The 19,006-nt window shown below is 36.6% G+C and overlaps 1 protein-coding gene across 3 annotated transcripts in view; it reads right to left on the bottom strand.

The window, feature by feature from the left end:
* LOC6047586 (ribosomal protein S6 kinase 2 beta) overlaps positions 1-19,006 on the bottom strand; it is a 60,106-nt gene that overhangs the window by 27,422 nt on the left and 13,678 nt on the right. Inside the window, exon 2 of one of the 3 annotated variants that reach the window (XM_038261658.1) lies at positions 1,390-1,430. The exons of 1 other annotated variant lie outside the window; for it this stretch is intronic. In XM_038261658.1, coding sequence (XP_038117586.1) covers positions 1,390-1,430 — 41 coding nt within the window. Of the gene's footprint in view, positions 1-1,050; positions 1,095-1,389; positions 1,431-19,006 lie in introns of all 3 variants that reach the window. One more of the 3 variants, XM_038261657.1, reaches the window with a different exon arrangement.

The following is a 19,006-nucleotide window of genomic DNA, read 5'->3' as shown; positions in this document are numbered from 1 at the left end:
TTGTAAAAAAATATGTACTCCTGGAGAGAAAAAAAAAGTTTGTTTACATCGTAAGATAAAAAGTGTTCCGAATTTGTGGATTTCAAGGGTCAAAGTTTTTCTTCAAAAACTTGATATAAAAGTTAAAATTTGCAGTTGTTCGATACAGCAATTGAAAGATCGCAATAAAAGCTTTCAAATGAAGGTAAAAGCGAATCATTAAGTTCAATTGCTATGGTTTTTTGAACATTGGCCGATCTGTAAACTGTTTTGAATATGAAGGATGACTGTACTTAAAAATTTAAATTAGGTACTCCAAATGACTAAATTCAACAATTTTACATTTAGAAAACATCAAATCAGTAAAAGGTATCATCTTCTAATCGTTTTATGGGAAACATTTTCTTTTGTGAGCTTCTTAGGGGTTGACAAAATCCACCAATAGTAGCGGGTCTAAAACAAAGTAAATTCTACGATTTTTGTTGATAAGAACTTGCTACTTGAAAGCAAACATTTGCATGCATATTGAAAAGGTATAATAAAATAAACGAACTAAATGTTGGTCTACTTTCCATTGCTGATACTACGACAAAAAAAGTGTATCCCAAATGAAAAGATGCACTGGACTGAATATTCGAGTGATTCACTCAACTCAAAATTGCATACTTCTATACAGTAAATGCCAAGCATCACAGCCATGGAAGGGAACGAGTCTACGAAATCAGATAACTCCGAGTGGATAAGGGAAGATAATGGAAGCATATCAAAATGGCAAAGCATTCCGAAGCATTAAACGACAGCAAAAAAAGAAGGGGGGATTTGAGCAAAAAAAAACACGACCAGAATGACACGGAGACCATGGGGACGACCAGAATGGAATGCAAGAAAAATGAAAAGGATGCCACTTTTCGATTGAAAATAAAAGGATCGAAAAGGATACGAATTTGAGAAGGGAAACAGGAGAGATTATAAAGATAAAGAGAGTATAGTAAAGATACAGATCCAGAGAAATAGAGAGTTAGAAATAGATTCAAAAAAAGAAGTTGTTCAAATGTGATGACTTTTACGTACAGAAACTATCCGGAGACCTGAAATCGAGTTAGACACGCCGTGTGCTGAAAAAACACAATATTATGAATGAGAGCGAGATTCGGATGATATCATGTTAGTATTTCGTTCGGAATCATATGGTTACATTGATGCAGTGTGCTATATGAGATTCTGCCTGATAGAAAGTAATGCAAACAACAAAATCGAGGAATAGTTTCGATAAATAATGAATGCTACAGGGGAATAATTGCCAATCGCTTGCTTCTACATCAAAATGCCTATTTTTAGGCAACCATACAAATAAAGATTCGTTTCATGCAATTCTGGGAAGTAAAAAATCATAGTTGAACGAAACCATACCTTCAACGTATTAAAAATCAAGATAGTCCAGTTGCGATAAGCTGGAATAAAGACAGGTGTTGTAACACGTTATACTTTGACAAACCACTTTGCCATCCGTCAGTTGAGGGAGGAAACAAACAAAAAAAATCAAACTAAAACAGGCTACTTCAACTAGCTTAATTGAATGCCACTCGCAGGGCGTGGCCGAATGACGTGCGAAAATTGACTTTTATTCAACTTTTTTTTCCCCATGAATACTGGACACGCTGTGGACACCCAACCTCAGTACCAAATGAAAACTGAATTCTTTTCATCACGTTAAAAGCTTAACATTAGTACATAGTTTCATCTTTCGTTTTTTTTTTTTTTTGTTGGTTATTGGACCATTTGTTAAAAATGAAAAAAAAAAACAATATTCTTCGAAGATTAAGATTCCAACACAAACTTTAGCTTAATTTTTTTATTTAATTGTTAATGTGTGGTAAAAACGAAAATTTTATGCAAACAAATAAAATGAAAAATTTAGCAAACAATACCAATCACTTAAAAACAAAAAAAAAGATTGAATCGATTGCGTAGAACCAATGCTTGAAAAGGGATCTATCACTGAACGTGACTGCTCGATATTCGATAGAACTTTCTGTCAGCGATCATTTCCCAAAACGATATTTGATCGCTGACACACAACGCCTATCATGACCGTCATTGCTTGGCGACGGTCGATTGATCGTAAACACGAAGACGAAACGAACGAAAAATGAGCACCACTCAAGCAGCCGCCCGAACGTGCTCTTTCTCTTTCTCTCGTTTTTGTCTCTCTCTTCCTAGTGTATGCTGCGTGGTGACAGGAATCATATGATTGCTATCATTGGAGAGATGATCGGAATCTCGGTAGAATGTCAAACGACCGCTCTCTAGGCGATTTTTTCCTGGAGGGAAGTCAGTGATTGTGTGAGTGACTTTGCGTAGCACTCATTCCTTTGTGTATGAAACGAACGAAAGCAGAATGTAAAAATCAGGTTGTCGTGGTGAAGACGATTGGAGTGCTCGGTCAGCTATCACAAACAAAGTCGAAATTTCGCAAGCCCTGCGTAGAACCTTCCAAAATTACACCTTCAAAAGTTACAAAAAAATTACTATGTATGGAATGTTAACATTACCCTTAACATTAGCTGAACGGTTTCTGATTAATTTGACACAGTTGTACACAGCAAAACATTGTAAAAAATTGAGAACTGTGTAATTTGGAGATTTAATATTACGTTTTTATGACATACTATTACCTCAATTTAGACAGAAAAATTGAGAAACATTGGAAAAGAGGCAAACTTACAAATTATTAATGGTAAAATTACACTTTTTTTACATACAAAAAATGTAATACAGTATGTAAAAAAAGTATTTACACCCCTTGGGCACTATGCACATTTTGTGATGAAACATGTAAAAAATTTAAAGTTTGACAGGAACCTAGTACTACGTTTTGTTCAGAAACTCATGCCAAACATTTTGCTACAAAAAGCTCATGAAAAGATGATTTCTATAAAAAGTTATATAACAAATACTATTACGAAAATAAAAAAGGTGCAAAAAAAGTGTGTACACCTTTCGAAAAATTAACATAAATAATGTTATTTGTTGACAAATCACCATAAATCCAGTCTCCCAACTCCAAATAGGCATCCTTGACTGATTAAAAAATAATTTGGATTGAATATAAAGTTTACTAACTACTTAGTATAAAAGTTTATATAACTCTGAAAAATTCTAATAAAACTTATCTAAACTTAATTTTGCAAACTTTTAATTCAACCAAATGTCAATATATTACCAAAGAATTGCTAAATAAACATTTTGGAGTGGGTATAACACCGTTTTGGGGGTATTTGTATCGATAGAATAGATTTTTCGTTGGAATTTCGTACCAACCCGGAATTACGTCGTAGGAAAATCCGCCGGCATCCGAACCGGTCCACGATTCACAAGTTAACCTATGTGGAATCGGAAAGGGCATAAAATTTCCGATCTTTTGATACCCAAACATCTAGGTTTTCTTTAAAACCTACGTTTTTAAATACCTAAGCAAAAACGTTGTTATGGTTTCGTTTGAGCAACCTGCCAAAAATGTATGGAATTTCGTAATTTTTGTTCTCGTGGATCAAACTTACTTTTTGCCCAGGTATTTAAAAACGTAGGTTTTAAAGAAAACCTAGATGTATGGGTATCAAAAGATCGGAAATTTTATGCCCTTTCCGAATCCACATAGGTTGACTGGTGAATCGTGGACCGGTTCGGATGCCGGCGGATTTTCCTGCGACGTAATTCCGGATTGGTACGAAATTCCAACGAAAAATCTATTCTACTACTTTTTTGCACCTTTTTTATTTTCGTAATAGTATTTGTTATATAACTTTTTATAGAAATCATCTTTTCATGAGCTTTTTGTAGCAAAATGTTTGGCATGAGTTTCTGAACAAAACGTAGTACTAGGTTCCTGTCAAACTTTAAATTTTGCTCATGTTTCATCACAAAATGTGCATAGTGCCCAAGGGGTGTAAATACTTTTTTTACATACTGTATTAACATGATTGGGATTTCTTTAAAAAAAAAGGTGACAATTGCACTTTTACATTCACAGAGAAACCTCTTTTTACGCGGCGGCGTTACGCTTTTTGTTTCGTAGATTTCTCTTAAACCTTACAATATTTTTGCAAGCTTCAAAAAGCGTTTTTTAGATCTGAACATCGACAAATAATAAAAACGTAACGCATCGCATAAAAAGAGGTTTCACTGTACCCGTGAAAATCGATTTGCGCAGTGTTCTCGCCGCGAGTCTCGAGCTGCCGAGAGAAACTCACCGATTGCCCGTGCTCTCCTTCGCTCGCGAACGGGCTTTCTCGCGAGCCAGGATTGCCAGTTCGCGGGAAGTTTAACGTGTTAGAAAAGAACATAAAACAACACAGCGATTGAAGTTACACCTCTAGACCATCGCCTGGTTCGCATTCTTAGCCTGATAAACAAATTGCTAGCTTGGGACGAACGGCTAGCGCGAGCGAGAAGAGAAAAGTACTACAAGTTCTCTGACTCGCTCGCGAGCGAGAAATGCTTTCCTTCTTCTCGTTCGAATTTCAACACTGGATTTGCGAACATTAACCTTTATTTTTTTTTAATTTTATAATTGGAAAAATGACAACCTTTGTATAATTTCCAAGTAATGTTTTTCGTGAAAATAACGAATTTCGGAGTGTATCAAAACTAAACTCTACTAAATTTCCAAAAATATTACTTTTATTCCTGAATAAGAATGTGCCATTGTTGATTCAACCTTTGCTGTATATAGCCTGGCAAAGAATGATTTTTTTTGAAAATGTAGATTAGATTACCAAAAATTTAAATCTTGAAATTTTTCATCTACATGCCATTATTTCGTTTGGTTTAGAATATTATTAAAACTATAACTGGAAGGCAGGAAATGGCTATATAGACATTTTGAAAGCAAAATTGAGAAGAGAAGATTTAAAAAACGACAGCAAATAAAAAGATCGTACAAATTCAAGAAGAGCGATTCACCCGAAAATTAGCTTTTCCCTGATTTTGACGAAGAACTTCGTCTTAGGGCTCTATACAGGGTAGCAATCCAAAATTTCGCGAAGCGAAATGAAACCAAAAAATGAAACACCTTCCCCAAGTAGAGGGGAAAATCACAGAAGAAGCGCGACCGACGGTTTTGATATAAATATAAACGCCACTCCCTCCACAGCATTAGTTTAGTCGGTGGTCTACCACCGAAGCGAGAGGAGCTCAGCTCTTCTCGCGAGCGCCAGCCTTCTCTCTTCCCTACAAAACCACGGGAAATTTGAAGGCAGGCTTCAGTCGGTGGTCTACCACCGAAACGAGAGGAGCTCAGCTCCTCTCGCGAGCGCCACCAGGTGGCGTTTTCAGGAACTAGCCTTCCCGCTTCCCTACAAAACCATGGGAAATCTGAAGGCTGGCTTCAGTCGGTGGTCTACCACCGAAGCGAGAGGAGCTCAGCTCCTCTCGCAAGCGCCACCAAGCGCTTGGCAGTAGTGACCACCACCCAGAGTGGCCGGAGGCCCCGGGGATGTTCCGATAAGGGGACATTTGCGGAACCATAAGAGTGGAGGCAATATGGGTATCAAACTTTAGGGATTTTGATACTGGACATGAAATTTGACATTTTGGCATTAGTGGCCACCACCGGGAGTGGCCGGAGGCCCCGGGGATGTTCCGATAAGGGGACATTTGCGGAACCATAAGAGTGGGGGCAATATGGGTATCAAACTTTAGGAATTTGATACTGGACATGAAATTTGACATTTTGGCATTAGTGGCCACCACCGGGAGTGGCCGGAGGCCCCGGGGATGTTCCGATAAGGGGACATTTGCGGAACCATAAGAGTGGGGGAAATATGGGTATCAAACTTTAGGGATTTTGATACTGGACATGAAATTTGAAATTGGCGGAACCATAAGAGTTGGGGCAATAAAGGTATCAAAATGTAGCTGCTCCTCTTTGATGTTGCTGCACGGTTACGCAAAACGGAAATGAAATTAAATCCAGCCTCGTAATCAGAATCACCTCGAAATTTACGAGCGATTACATATGTGTGTGTGTGAGTGTAAGCGCGTGCAGTCCAAAAATCTGAGCCTGCTGCGCTGCCAAATTGTTGGCCGATGCGCCAAACGCAAAACAAGAATCACCGTGTTGGTGTCGTTTCGTTCGAATCCAGATGAATACAACCACATCAGCAGATTTACCCTTCGATGCGAAAGCAAATACGTGTGTAGGGCGCGCGCAATGACAAAAAGAGGGGAAGTAATAGCGAAGTAGAAGTATAAAAATGCGTTCTACCCTTTCCACTCCACTTAGTTGCCACCGAGATGCTGAACAAGTCGGGTCGGCTCATATCTGAGCCGCAGACGGGTGAAGCAGCAGCAGGAAGAGAGAGAGCCCTAGCAACGCAAATTCTCTCTTCCGGAGAAGGATTTCTTCTGAAAAATTACCTTTATTTTCTAGAGAGAGAGAGAGAGAGAGAGAGAGAGAGAATCGGAGAGCAGCACCGAAGAGGGCAATTTGTGTGCGAATGCCGTAGAATGACACACCAAATGCCGTAGGATAGCAGATTCAAGAAAATTGCCAAATGCGCGTTCACACACACATCCACACACACTCCCGTTTCATGGTACACGCTGATTGGGTTCGATGCGTCGAGTTTCCCTTCCACGGATGTTCGATTGATGTATCTAAATTCGTCACCTGAAAAGGCCATCAAAGACTGCGACCAACTACAGATACTATCCGGGGACGAGCAAAACCGCCAGCGGAGGCAACTTTTAGGCAGGGGAGTAAAATCGCTTAACCTAGTAGACTGTGTGAAAATTGTTGTAGCCCTGTTGTATGGGTTAGTACAACGAATCTACTACGAGCTCGTGTAATTGGTCACGGCCCCGGGATGCACAGCCGGGTCAGTCAGGAAGCTTCCCCCAATTCGTTCGAAGATTTCGTTCAGCCAGTGGTGGCCAAAACCTGGAGTGGCCGGTGCCCTCAAAGAAGGTTCCCCCGGGGCCTAAGGGGACATTTACAGAACCATACGAGTTGTGGCAATATGGGTATCAAACTTTAGGGATTTTGATACTGGACATGAAATTTGACATTTTGGCATTAGTGGCCACCACCTGGAGTGGCCGGAGGCCCCGGGGATGTTCCAATAAGGGGACATTTGCGGAACCATAAGAGTTGGGGCAATATGGGTATCAAACTTTAGGGATTTTGATACTGGACATGAAATTTGACATTTTGGCAGTAATGGCCACCACCTGGAGTGGCCGGAGGCCCCGGGGGATGTTCCAATAAGGGAACATTTGCGGAACCATAATATTTGGGGCAATATGGGTATCAAACTTTAGGGATTTTGATACTGGACATGCAATTTGACATTTGGGCAGTAATGGCCACCACCTGGAGTGGCCGGAGGCCCCGGGGATATTCCGATAAGGGGACATTTGCAGAACCATAAGAGTTGGGGCAATATGGGTATCAAGCTCTAGGGTTTGTGTGTTGTGTCTTTAACACATGGTTCAGAATGACTCTTTGTAATAAATTTTATTGTTTGCAAAATATTTCTTGAAAATTGTTCAATGCCGAAAGTTTAATCAATTCTCTGATGAAATGATTTCATATAAACTGGCTCGAAAATTTTGCTATTACGATTAGCTGAAGAAGCGTTTGAAAGTTTTAATTGTTATCAAACGTCAAAATACCATCTTTGAGCAAAAATAAATAGATCTTACGAAATAACTTTTTCTTGATTGATTTTGTGGCCAAGAAACGCAAATATTAAAAACTCTAAAAATTTCATTTACTTTTGTGTCATAAGTTCTTCGTCATGATGGTTATGCCTGTAGGATTACCACTGCACCTTTTTTAAAGACATATTCAAGGTCGTTGCAAATATATTTTTAAAGTTATGTTTATGAACTTCGTTGTGCCATTTCCTGATTAATGTTTAAAAACTGGTCTGCTATTAAAAATAACATAGGACACTCAACAGGAAAATATCAGAAAGATAAATCACTCGACAGTATCAAACAGCATTGTTTTACTCACTTTGGCTGACATGATTTGTATACAGCAATCATCAGAACAAACCGGCGAAACCTCAAGTACCTATTTTTGACGCGTATCGAGTGTCACTTCGACAAAAGCAAGCAAAAAATCACTCCTCCAGCGGCATCTATCTCCAGCGAGGAGAAATGTTCAACCCAGAAGAATGTTGAAACTTTCTGCCAACCACACTTTCAACAGGCTTTTATCGCACAGAAATTACTACCCCAAAAGTCCGCGCGGGACGGAAGCAGCACAACTTCAAACGAAAAACTATTACGATTTCGAGCTGTACGGGAGCAGTCGCGGGGGCGTCTCATCATACCGTGAAATTAGTGTCACCAAAATCGTCCCTAATCCCCCACTCACTGCGCCATAATGTAACCGTAAAAGCTTCGCTATAGAAAAAGAAAATTGACAATAATCGTCCGGGGCGCGGCAAGAAGCGCTCGTATACGTCACCGTTGGCGTTGTACTTTGGAAGCGCAGTCAGTGTTCTATAATTGACAGTAACTTCATATGCAACAGTTCAACATGGAAGTCATGTCCGAGGAATAAACGAGGCAGTGCTCCGGACTACCCGCGTTACGTAAGTTCTATTTGCGACCCGGCCAACCACTTCTCGCGGGTTCTACCTGAGAAGCAGGTGAGGCTTTTGTTGTGAGCAGAAAAAGATTTTGCCTCCTCCGCGGAACAGGTTTGTCGCCTGTGTCGTACCATAAACTCAACAGGTTGGTGTTAACAATGTACAGTTGCAGCTGTCGCACAAGATAAACACTTGAAGAGATGTACAAAAAGGATTTAGTTTTGCATATTCCAAAATTGAATATATTTCAAAGGTATGACTTCAAAATATAAATATCTTGCAATAAGATTACCAAAAGTCAATAATTGTGTATGGGAGTTGTTGATGAAGTCGGAATATTTTAAAATAAAACTTTCAATTATAGAATTACGATTATTAAAATCAATCCCTTTGAGCTCAAGGAACACAGCAACCAAGAATGTTTGTATATTGAGCAATTCCAGCTCAAATCAGGATTTTTTCTGGTACTTTTGTACCCAACCCTCTACGATTTCAATTGAAATGTTATCCTAGGCCTGTATAAGCCATTTTTGTGTATATGGAGCCGATAGTACTCGAAAATAACATTTGAGAAGGGCGTAAGTTATTTAAATATTTTTGTATTTTGCAATTTAAAAATTACTCTATCTCGAAGCCGTTGCATCGTATCAAAAAGTTGTCAAGGACAAACTTGGAGAAAATTCTATGGGCCTTCTGAAAAAAATACACTGAGAGCAGTCCTCTCAGATTTCGGTCATTCGATTTTTTTTTTTGTATTTTTTAATCCGACTGAAACTTTTTTGGTGCCTTCGGTATGCCCAAAGAAGTCATTTTGCATCATTAGTTTGTCCATATAATTTTCCATACACACAAAATCTGTATCTTTTGAAGGAATTATTTGATCGATTTGGTGTCTTCGGCAAAGTTGTAGGTATGGATATGGACTACAATGAAAAAAAATTATACGCGGTAAAAAAAAATTGGTGATTTTTTATTTAACTTTTTGTCACTAAAACTAGATTTGCAAAAAAAAACCCTAGGGGAACAGCATCTAATTCCAGCGTGCCTCTAATGCTGGCAGGTCAGACCTTTGACATTCAATTAAAGCTAATTAAAAGCGTTTTCAACTGAAATCGAGTGATAAATAGCTGAATAAGAAGTGAGCAAGCATGTTTCTATCAAAAGTTTTGCAAAATTAGTTGTTTAAATAGTGAAAATCAGCAAATTGGATGGAGTTAGGAGCGAGAGCTTTACCTGCCATACGAGAATTTCCCCTATTTTATTTTTTTTATTATTATTTGATATGTTTTAGAGGACATGCCAACTTTTCAGAAATTTCCAGGTTGTGCAAAAAATCTTTGAGCGAGTTATAAATTTTTGAATCAATACTGATTTTTTTCAATAAATCGAAAAATTGGTCGCAAAAAATTTTAACTTCATTTTTCGATGTAAAATCAAATTTGCAATCAAAAAGTTCTTTAGTGAAATTTAAAGTGCACCGTTTACAAGTTAAATCCATTTTTAGGTTACTTTTTTGAAAATAATCGCAGTTTTTCATTTTTTAAAATAAGTGCACATGTTTGCCCACTTTAAAGAAAAATATTTTTGAAAAGCTGAGAAAATTCTCTATATTTTGCTTTTTTGAACTTTGTTGATACGACCCTCAGTTGCTGAGATATTGCCATGCAAAGGTTTAAAAACAGGAAAATTTATGTTTTCTAAGTCTAACCCAAACAACACACCATTTTCTAATGTCGATATCTCAGCAACTAATGGTCCGATTTTCAATGTTAAAATATGAAACATTCGTGAAATTTTCCGATCTTTCCGAAAAAAATATTTTCAAAATTTTTAAACCAAGACTAACATTTTAAAAGGGCGTTATATTGAATGTTTGGTCCTCTTGAAATGTTAGAGAATTTTCTCAGCTTTTCAAAAATATTTTTTTCAAAAGTGGGCAAGCATGTGCACTAATTTTAAAAAATGAAAAACTGCGACTATTTAAAAAAAAAACACCTAAAAATGGATTAAAAAAAACGGTGCACTTTATCAAAATTTCACTAAAGTACTTTTAGATTGCAAATTTGCTTTCACATCGAAAAATGAAATTTGTTCTGCGACCAATTTTTCGATTTTTTGAAAAAATCAGTATTGATTCAAAAATTCATAACTCGCTCAAAGATTTTTTGCACAACCTGGAAATTTCTGAAAAGTTGGCATTTGATGTCCTCTAAAACATATCAAAAAATAAAAAAAATAAAAATTGTGTTTTTTGCAAATCAAGCTTTAGTCACAAAAAGTTAAATAAAAAATCGTCAATTTTTTTTTTTTACCGTGTATCATTTGTTTTCAGTGTAGTCCGTATCCATACCTACAACTTAGCCGAAGACACCAAATCGATCAAAAAATTCCTTCAAATGATACAGATTTTTGAATTTTCATACATCATTTTTGTATGGCCAGCTGCCAAATTTGTATGGAAAATTATATGGACAAACTAATGATGCAAAATGGCTTCTTTGGGCATACCGAAGGCACCAACAAAGTTTCAGCCGGATTAAAAAATACAAAAATTAAAACTCAAAAAAAAAGATCGATTTCGTAGAGAATTCCTCTGAAATAAAAATACACGCCACTTCTACGAGATTTTTTTATTTTTAAATTTAAAAGTCAAATTTTAAAGTGATGTCACGATTTTTTTCGCTAAATTTTTTTGAAGAAATGGCCTAAGAAGTTACAAAAAGGCTGACGAAAAATGCAGGATGGTATGTCTCTCCTAAAAAAAGTACAAGAATCATTTACTAAAACTGTGTTTTGAAAATTTTTACATAAAAGTATCATTGAAATCGGAGAGGGTCGGGTACAAATGTACCAGAAAAATTCCTGGTTTGAGCTGGAATAGCTCTATTTTTATGCCAAAATTGTCAAACTTAGGGATCGTGGCGTGATCTACTATTTTTTGCATTTCCAAGGAAAAACAAAACCCGAAAAAATAGATCCTCTAAGGAGCGAAACACAGTAACATTACATCACTCAGAATCAAATCATTTTTTTCTGGAATTTTGCCAGTTGAAGCCGAACCAACCTTCAGAAGGACGTATTCAACTTATCAGAAATTCACACATTTCAAGTCCTTCTACGAGTTGAAACGAACTCTGGAACAGGAAGAGCGTTCCTAATGGCAGCCAAATGGTAATTATTAGACACACTTGCTGTTACGTTCACATTCCAGCCATCGTCATGCTGGGTTTGGTGGAGTTGAAGCATTTCCTATTCTGGGAGGTTCGCGAGGGGGTCGTCGCGTAATGGTACTTAACCATCACCATCATCGTGCATGTTTCGATCGCAGTGCTGCGGGTGGTGGCCATCAACGACTGGGACGAGTGCATAATGGATGAGAGTTCCCGGGAATTGCCGAAGTCGGGAAGCTAACAAGTGGCAAAGGCCAAAAGTTCGCGCGTTGCTCTTTGATCTTGATGCCTTGTAATTACCAGACGCAATAGGCGTTCCCCTTGTGGCGGGATGGGCAGAACGTCGTCAGGGGAATGATGATGATTTTTTGGGGATCAAACGTATCGATGGTCGACCAACGCGACAACGTGGGATGGTGTACTGCTGTGTTGTCGTCGATACTGATAAGATATCAACGGGTTGGCACGCCATTCGCGTGTGTATGCCTTGCAAAAGTATCGCCACAATTTGTGAGTCATGCTCCTCACGTGAGTCACGTTGCTCATTTGTACATGGGAAAAACGGATTTAAAATTTATTTAAAAAAGTAATGCAAACCTTAATACAAACTGACAAACTTAACTGACGACGTGCCTCCCGAGCGACGGTGCTATGAGATGGACTATGACTAAGTTGCATGATACAGTCCAGGAGCTTGAACACATTTCAACAAATTCGCGATTATTTTAGCAATGTCCTGCTGACTCCCAGTGGTTTTACAGAGTCTTAAATTGACAGCACACATTTTCGAAGATTTCGAACAGATCAATCTCCACGATTTTTGATATAATTTTGAAAAGGGTTACTTTATGTAAAAAGCAGACACTCTATCTTTTAACAGAAACCATCCTGGATAGATTACATTCATGACTGCAAAAAAGGAACACAAAACGTAGCCACACACACAGACCGAAAAGAATACTTTCTTTTAGCTTCTTTCAATTTTCCAGTGCGGGAAAATCCAATAATGCCCGGCGGCACGTGCGGTTCCACCGAGTTTCCACCAACGAGCGCATTTTTTTTTTTTGCTGGTTCAGTTGAATGAATAGGAGTTTTGTTGTTGTGAATTGTACTAGAGTGCAAGGACCGCCATCGCCCTTTGGCTGAGACGAGTGTTTATCATCTCACTTGAAAGTAGAGGGGACACCGCCCCCGTAGACCACGCCAGGCCTAGCCACAAGAAAAACGCAAAAAAAAGCTATAAAGCAAAAAGAGTACATTTTGCATAGCATGGCATGGCATTGGCGTCTATCAGTAGTTGCCACTCCGTTATTTACTAGAACGCCAACAACTTAGTTCCATGGATAAAAAGTAGAAAGTGGAACAATCATCACCACTTCGCCATTTTCAAAAACCCTTATCATGCTGATTAATAACGACGCCGGCCACGACCAGTAGTAAGATCACGGGGAAGTGGATAGGAATGTTATTCCGATACTGGCGTGGTAGAGACCAACAAAGCGGCTGCAACGTGGTTAGTAAAATTGATATGAGGGCAGGATTCACCATGGTAATTTGGAAACAATGTAAATAATTTTAAACGGTTTTTCGTTATTCAAAAGCGCTGCAACCGAGCATGGCTTATAAATTTGTTTTGTAAGCAGGTTATTATTGTTTAATAATGAGTGAAAATTCAAACAATACTTGACCAAAACACGATCGACCCATAAATAATTCGGATATAATGTTTAGTTAGTTGGATTCAAATATTGCTTACGACAAATTTGTAACAAAAATAAATAAAAATTAAAAGGAACGTAGGGGATTCGCGTCTAAAACCGAAACCAACGTCGAACTCAATCGGCGGCGTACCTTCCAATTAACGATGATAAAGGAAGGGCTGTTTTATCACTGCAAACGGAAAATAAAGGACGCAAGATAAAACGTCAACCATTCCAGCAAACTACCCGTGTGACTTCAATGCACGTGAAACGTTTTTTTTATGACAAAAAATAAAATCTCCCAAAAATAACTGTTACAATTTTTGAAAAGGTGTACAAATTTTAACGACATAAATTCTGATAAAAAAAAACAGATTTTTCGATTTTTTTATTTAAAAAACATAAGAGCAATTCTCTACCAAAACCAGAAATAGATTTTATTTGTATTTTTTTATTTGGCTCAAACTTTTTTGGGGGCCTTCCCTATGACCAAATAAGCTATTATGCGTCATTGTTTCACCCATACAAGTCTCCATACAATTTAGGCTGCTGCCCATACAAAATTTGGAAAATCGGACCATTAGATGCTGAGATATCGTCATTAGAAAATGGTGGGTTGTTTTAATGATATTTAGAAAACGATTGTGTCACGTTCCCCAGAAAACCATTCCCCCGAAAACCATTCCCCAGAAAACTGTTCCCCAGAAAACCATTCCCCCGAATGTACCATTTCCCAGAAAACTATTCCCCAGAATGTACCATTTCCCAGAAAACCATTCCCCAGAAAAGTTTCTTTCTTGAAAAATCAAAGTAGTTTCAAATATTAGTTTGTTTGAAATTTCTTAGAAAATATAAAAATTAGACAAGGTTATTTTATTCATGCCAAGAAATTTTCCTTTTTTTTTTTGACAACAATTCTTGAGAAAATAACAGAAAATGTTAAATCGGTTTATGACTCGTTCTATTACTCTAAGAAATTTTCCCTTTTTTTCAGTCATGTTAAATTTGTTATACACATGCCGAATAAATTTCAGTTTCTTTTTATTTCTTGTTTTCCGTGAATGCTATTTTTATTTTGCAAAGAAGAAAAATGTTTGTTAAAATTAAAATATGATTATGGGTGTCATTGGTATAATTCCATTTGACATATTGGACCTTTGGCATATTGCTCATTTTGCATGATGATTTAAATTTTCTAAATTTGATTTAAGGTGACAAAATTTAATTTATCATTTTTGAAAGAAGAAAACTCTTGACTTACAATAATTGACTAATTTTTCCTTCTTTTAAGGTCTCCTGACACAAGTTGAATTTCACCTTCTTTAAAGAAGGAAAAACTCTCTTGACTAGTGATAACAAATTTAAAAAGTTGTGTAAGTGGTCAAGTATTTTTTCCCTTACTTAAAGAAAAAAATTAAACCCGTGTCAGCAGTTATAATAACAAAGCTATAAATTTTTCCCTTCCTTAAAGAAGGGAAAACTCTCCTCCTCCCTTTTAAAGGTATAATTCAACTTGTATCAGTCAGTAAAGTTTTCCTTTCTTTAAAGAAGGGAAAGCTTTCTAGCCTTGTAATAACTGCTGACACAAGTTAACGTGGTGATTGTTGCACTCGAGCGTAATATTTCAATCTTTATTTCTCGCATCACGTTCGAGATTTTTCGATCTAAATATTATGATCATATTTGTCAACGGTAAGTCAAAAAGTCAAATTAAAGACATTTTCAAAATTCTCAAAAAAAAAATCAAAAAGTTTGGAATTCAAAAATCAAAATTAAAGAGAAAAGAAATTTTAAAGCAAAAAAAAATCAAAGATTATGAATTTTGGTTTTTTTAGTTTTTTTGAAAATTTGAAACTATGGGAATTTTGATTTTTTAAATTTTTGTAAATTTTGTAAATTTTAGAAATTTTGGAAACTTTAAAAATTTGGGAAATTTTGGAAATTTTGGGAATTTTGAAAATTTTGGAAAATTTGGAAATTTCGGAAATTTTTGAAATTTTGGAAATTTTGAAAATTTTGGATATTTTGGAAATTTGGAAAATTTGGAAAATTTTGGATTTTTTTTTAAATTTTAGAAATAATTATAATCACCACGATAAATATTTCTGGGGAACGGTACATTCTGGGGAATGGTTTTCTGGGGAATAATACATTCTGGGGAATTGATTTCTGGGGAATGGTATTCGGGGGAATGGTTTTCTGGGGAACGTGACACAATCTTAGAAAACTTCAATTTTCGTGTTTGAAGCGGCTCTATCTCAGCAACCCGAGGTCCAATCTTCAATGTCTCTTAGACAATTTTATAGCAAATTTTCTTAACTTTTCAAAAAAATATTTTTAGAAATGGTCACTCATGGTCACTATTTTTAAAAATCGAAAAACTGCAAATATTTCGCTAAAATCAAACTTTCGGTAGCTATATCTTGAAAACGGAGCCCTTTATAAAAAAATCTGTAAAGTACTTTTCGATTGCAAATTCAATTTAGCATTAAAAAATAATGTCAAATTTGTTTTTGCATAAAACTTCGATTTTTTCCAAAAATCACAATTTTTTCAAAAAATCATAACTCCGGGACAGATTTTTTGACCATGTTTCTCTATGGCTCAAAAGTTGCGGATTTTTGTCCCCTAAAACATATAAAAAAATCTCGAAAATCAAAAAATATGTATTTTGTGAAATTGAGTTTTAGTAAAAAAAAAGTTTATTAAAAAATCTGCAATTTTTTTCTGTATACCTATTTTTTCTCAAAAGTCCTCAACAATACCTAATACTTTGCCGAAGATACCAAATTGATCAGAAAATTCACTCAAAAGTTACAGTTATTTGAATATTTACATACAATTCTTGTATGGACTTGTATGGGTGAAACAATGACGCAAAATAGCTTATTTGGTCATAGGAAAGGCCCCCACAAAGTTTAAGTCAAATCAAAAAATACAAAAAAATAAAAATGGTAGAAATCGGCTGATTTCGTAAAGAGTTGCTCATAACATGACTTATTTAAAAAAAAAAAAAAACATTTTTTTTAATGAAAACATGCTTGACACTTTACTCCTGTTGCTCTTTATTTTGAAATATCTCTGACATAGCAACAAAAAACCAGTTTTATAATCATTGTTTCTTAGGCAAATTTTAAGGAAAATTTCTAATCACTTCTTTTTTAATCAAAATAAATATTTAGAAATCTTTTCTTGAATTCTTCTTTCATTGAAAGTGCACTGTTTTGCAGTTATAGTCACTTTTTAGGTAATCATTTTTCGAAATTTATGTCTTTTTTGTAATTCCATCGTGAAACTACTGACTTGCCATTCTCAAACTACGAAACAGCCTGCTTTTCACTACCAAAAAACAGTTCTACTTTTCAGCACTGTGATGGAGGCTGAACTTGTTGCCAAACTTGATTTTGATTTTGATGGCGAACCTCGTTGGATAAACGACTCGAGCTGAAAAAATCCTCTTTTTGCAACTTGTTGCATAATAGTAGTTTATGCAACAAGTTGCAAAAAGAGGATTTTTTCAGCAAGAGTCGTACATTTATCCAACGAGGTTCACCGAGTTGGATAAATACGACGAGTGCTGAAAAAATCAAGTTTTGCAAAGAGTTCCATACAACATTTTTTGCAATTCCAAAAAACACACTGAGTGAAATTTTAAGTCAAATTTTCATGTATTTTGTCAATAAATCGTTTAAATCAAAAAAATGTTGAAAAGTGTTACTTTTCGAAACAAGTGCTAAAAAGTTCATTTTTTCAGCACCCATTTGAGTGCTGAAAAGTAGAATTTTTCAGTATTATTTTGAAAAGTGTTGCTTTTCGATTCTGTTATTTTTGGTACAGAAAAGTAGGCTATTTCGTCGTTCAAGAATGACAGGAAAAGTGAGTAGTTTTACGACGGAATTGCAAAAAAATAGTTTATCGCATAGTTAAGTTGCAAAAAATAGTAGTTTATGCAACAAGCTGCGAAAACAAGATTTTTTCAGCACGAGTCGTTCATTTTAGAATGGAATTCTATGTCTAACATCCATGTATTAAGTAATTTCACCGTTCAAAACAAAACAGTATTACAAATTTTACTTTTTGATATAAGTGTTGAAAAGTTCAACTTTTCAGCACTGGTATTAAAAGGTATTGATTGTCAAATCTGTTATTTTTGGTAGTTATTATCTCCAGAAGTACAGGAAAAATTGTCAGTTTCACAGCGTGATTGCAAAAATGATTTTTTTGCAATTCTGTCGTGAAACTACTTACTTTTCCTATCATTCTTGAACGACGAAATAGCCTACTTTTCTGTACCAAAAATAACAGAATCGAATAGCAACACTTTTCAAAAAAAAAATGCTGAAAAGTTCTACTTTTCAGCACTCAAATGGGTGCTGAAAAGTTGAACTTTTCAGCACTTGTTTCGAAAAATAACACTTTTTAACTTTTTTTTGGTTTAAACGATTTATTGACAAAATACATGAAAATTTGACATAAAATTTCACTCAGTGTGTGTTTTTTGGAATTGCAAAAACTGTTGTATGGAACTCGTTGCAAAACTTGATTTTTTCAGCACTCGTCGTATTTATCCAACTCAGTGAACCTCGTTGGATAAATGTACGACTCGTGCTGAAAAAATCCTCTTTTTGCAACTTGTTGCATAAACTACTATTTTGTAATTCCGATATGAAAATTTCGTCTTTTCCTGTCCTTACTTTGAGAGAGACAAAACGGCCTACGTTTCCTTACCACAAAACAGTGCTGAAAAGAAGTTGTAGATTCGAGTAAACTTTGCTTCTGTGTTTTGCAATCCTTGCTTATTTGGAAATTTCTTAAAAATAACATCAAAATATAAAAGTAAATTACAAAACATATCAAGTTTGTTTAAATGATCAAAAAATTAATCATTCAGTTCTACGCCGTCTATAGCTTCAGACAGTGCTAAATTTGTTGACATTCGCGAGATTCGAGAGCTCCTTCGCCCCGCTTTTGACTCATGCCTCCCAAAGTGAGAGCGAAAGGACCCTCTTGTGAACTTCGAACAATGGGATTGTTTATTAGCAAACTCTTCTGTCACCAGCAAAGTTCGACGTCCTTTTTTTTTCTTCTTTTTGAACGATCTGTGTCCCCCCAACAAACAACTGCGACCATTGTTCCCCCTGTCACGCAGCACCAGTTCGCATATCAAGCGCAAGATGTTCCCAAAAGTAAGCGGCCTTTGCCAGAATAGAAACTTCTCCAGCTCGGCTCGCACTCGCAGCATCAATCACAATGTCCTGACGGCACGGGCGGGGATGTGGTGTGGGTTTGGATGAATGAGTTGCTAGCAATACCAGAAGAAAGTGAGCCAAGTGTGCGTGGGGGGGGGGACGGGATGGAAGTTGGGTGACCCTAGCCAAGTTCGCGTGTGGGACGCTCGCGCGAAACTGAAACGCTCAGGGAAAATCGATACCCGCCTCCTCCACCTCCTCGTCGTCGTCTTCGTTCGTCCTCGCCAGTAGCAGGAGAAGCACGTTGAAGCAGGGTTGTTGCTGTTGATGCCAGAAGGATCTGCCTCCGTCAGACAACTCCCACA

The sequence above is a fragment of the Culex quinquefasciatus genome, chromosome 3, assembly GCF_015732765.1.
Source record: "Culex quinquefasciatus strain JHB chromosome 3, VPISU_Cqui_1.0_pri_paternal, whole genome shotgun sequence".
Taxonomy (NCBI): Eukaryota; Metazoa; Arthropoda; class Insecta; order Diptera; family Culicidae; genus Culex; species Culex quinquefasciatus.
Note: the sequence above shows the minus strand (reverse complement) of the source record. Positions and strands in the feature narration are given on the sequence as shown.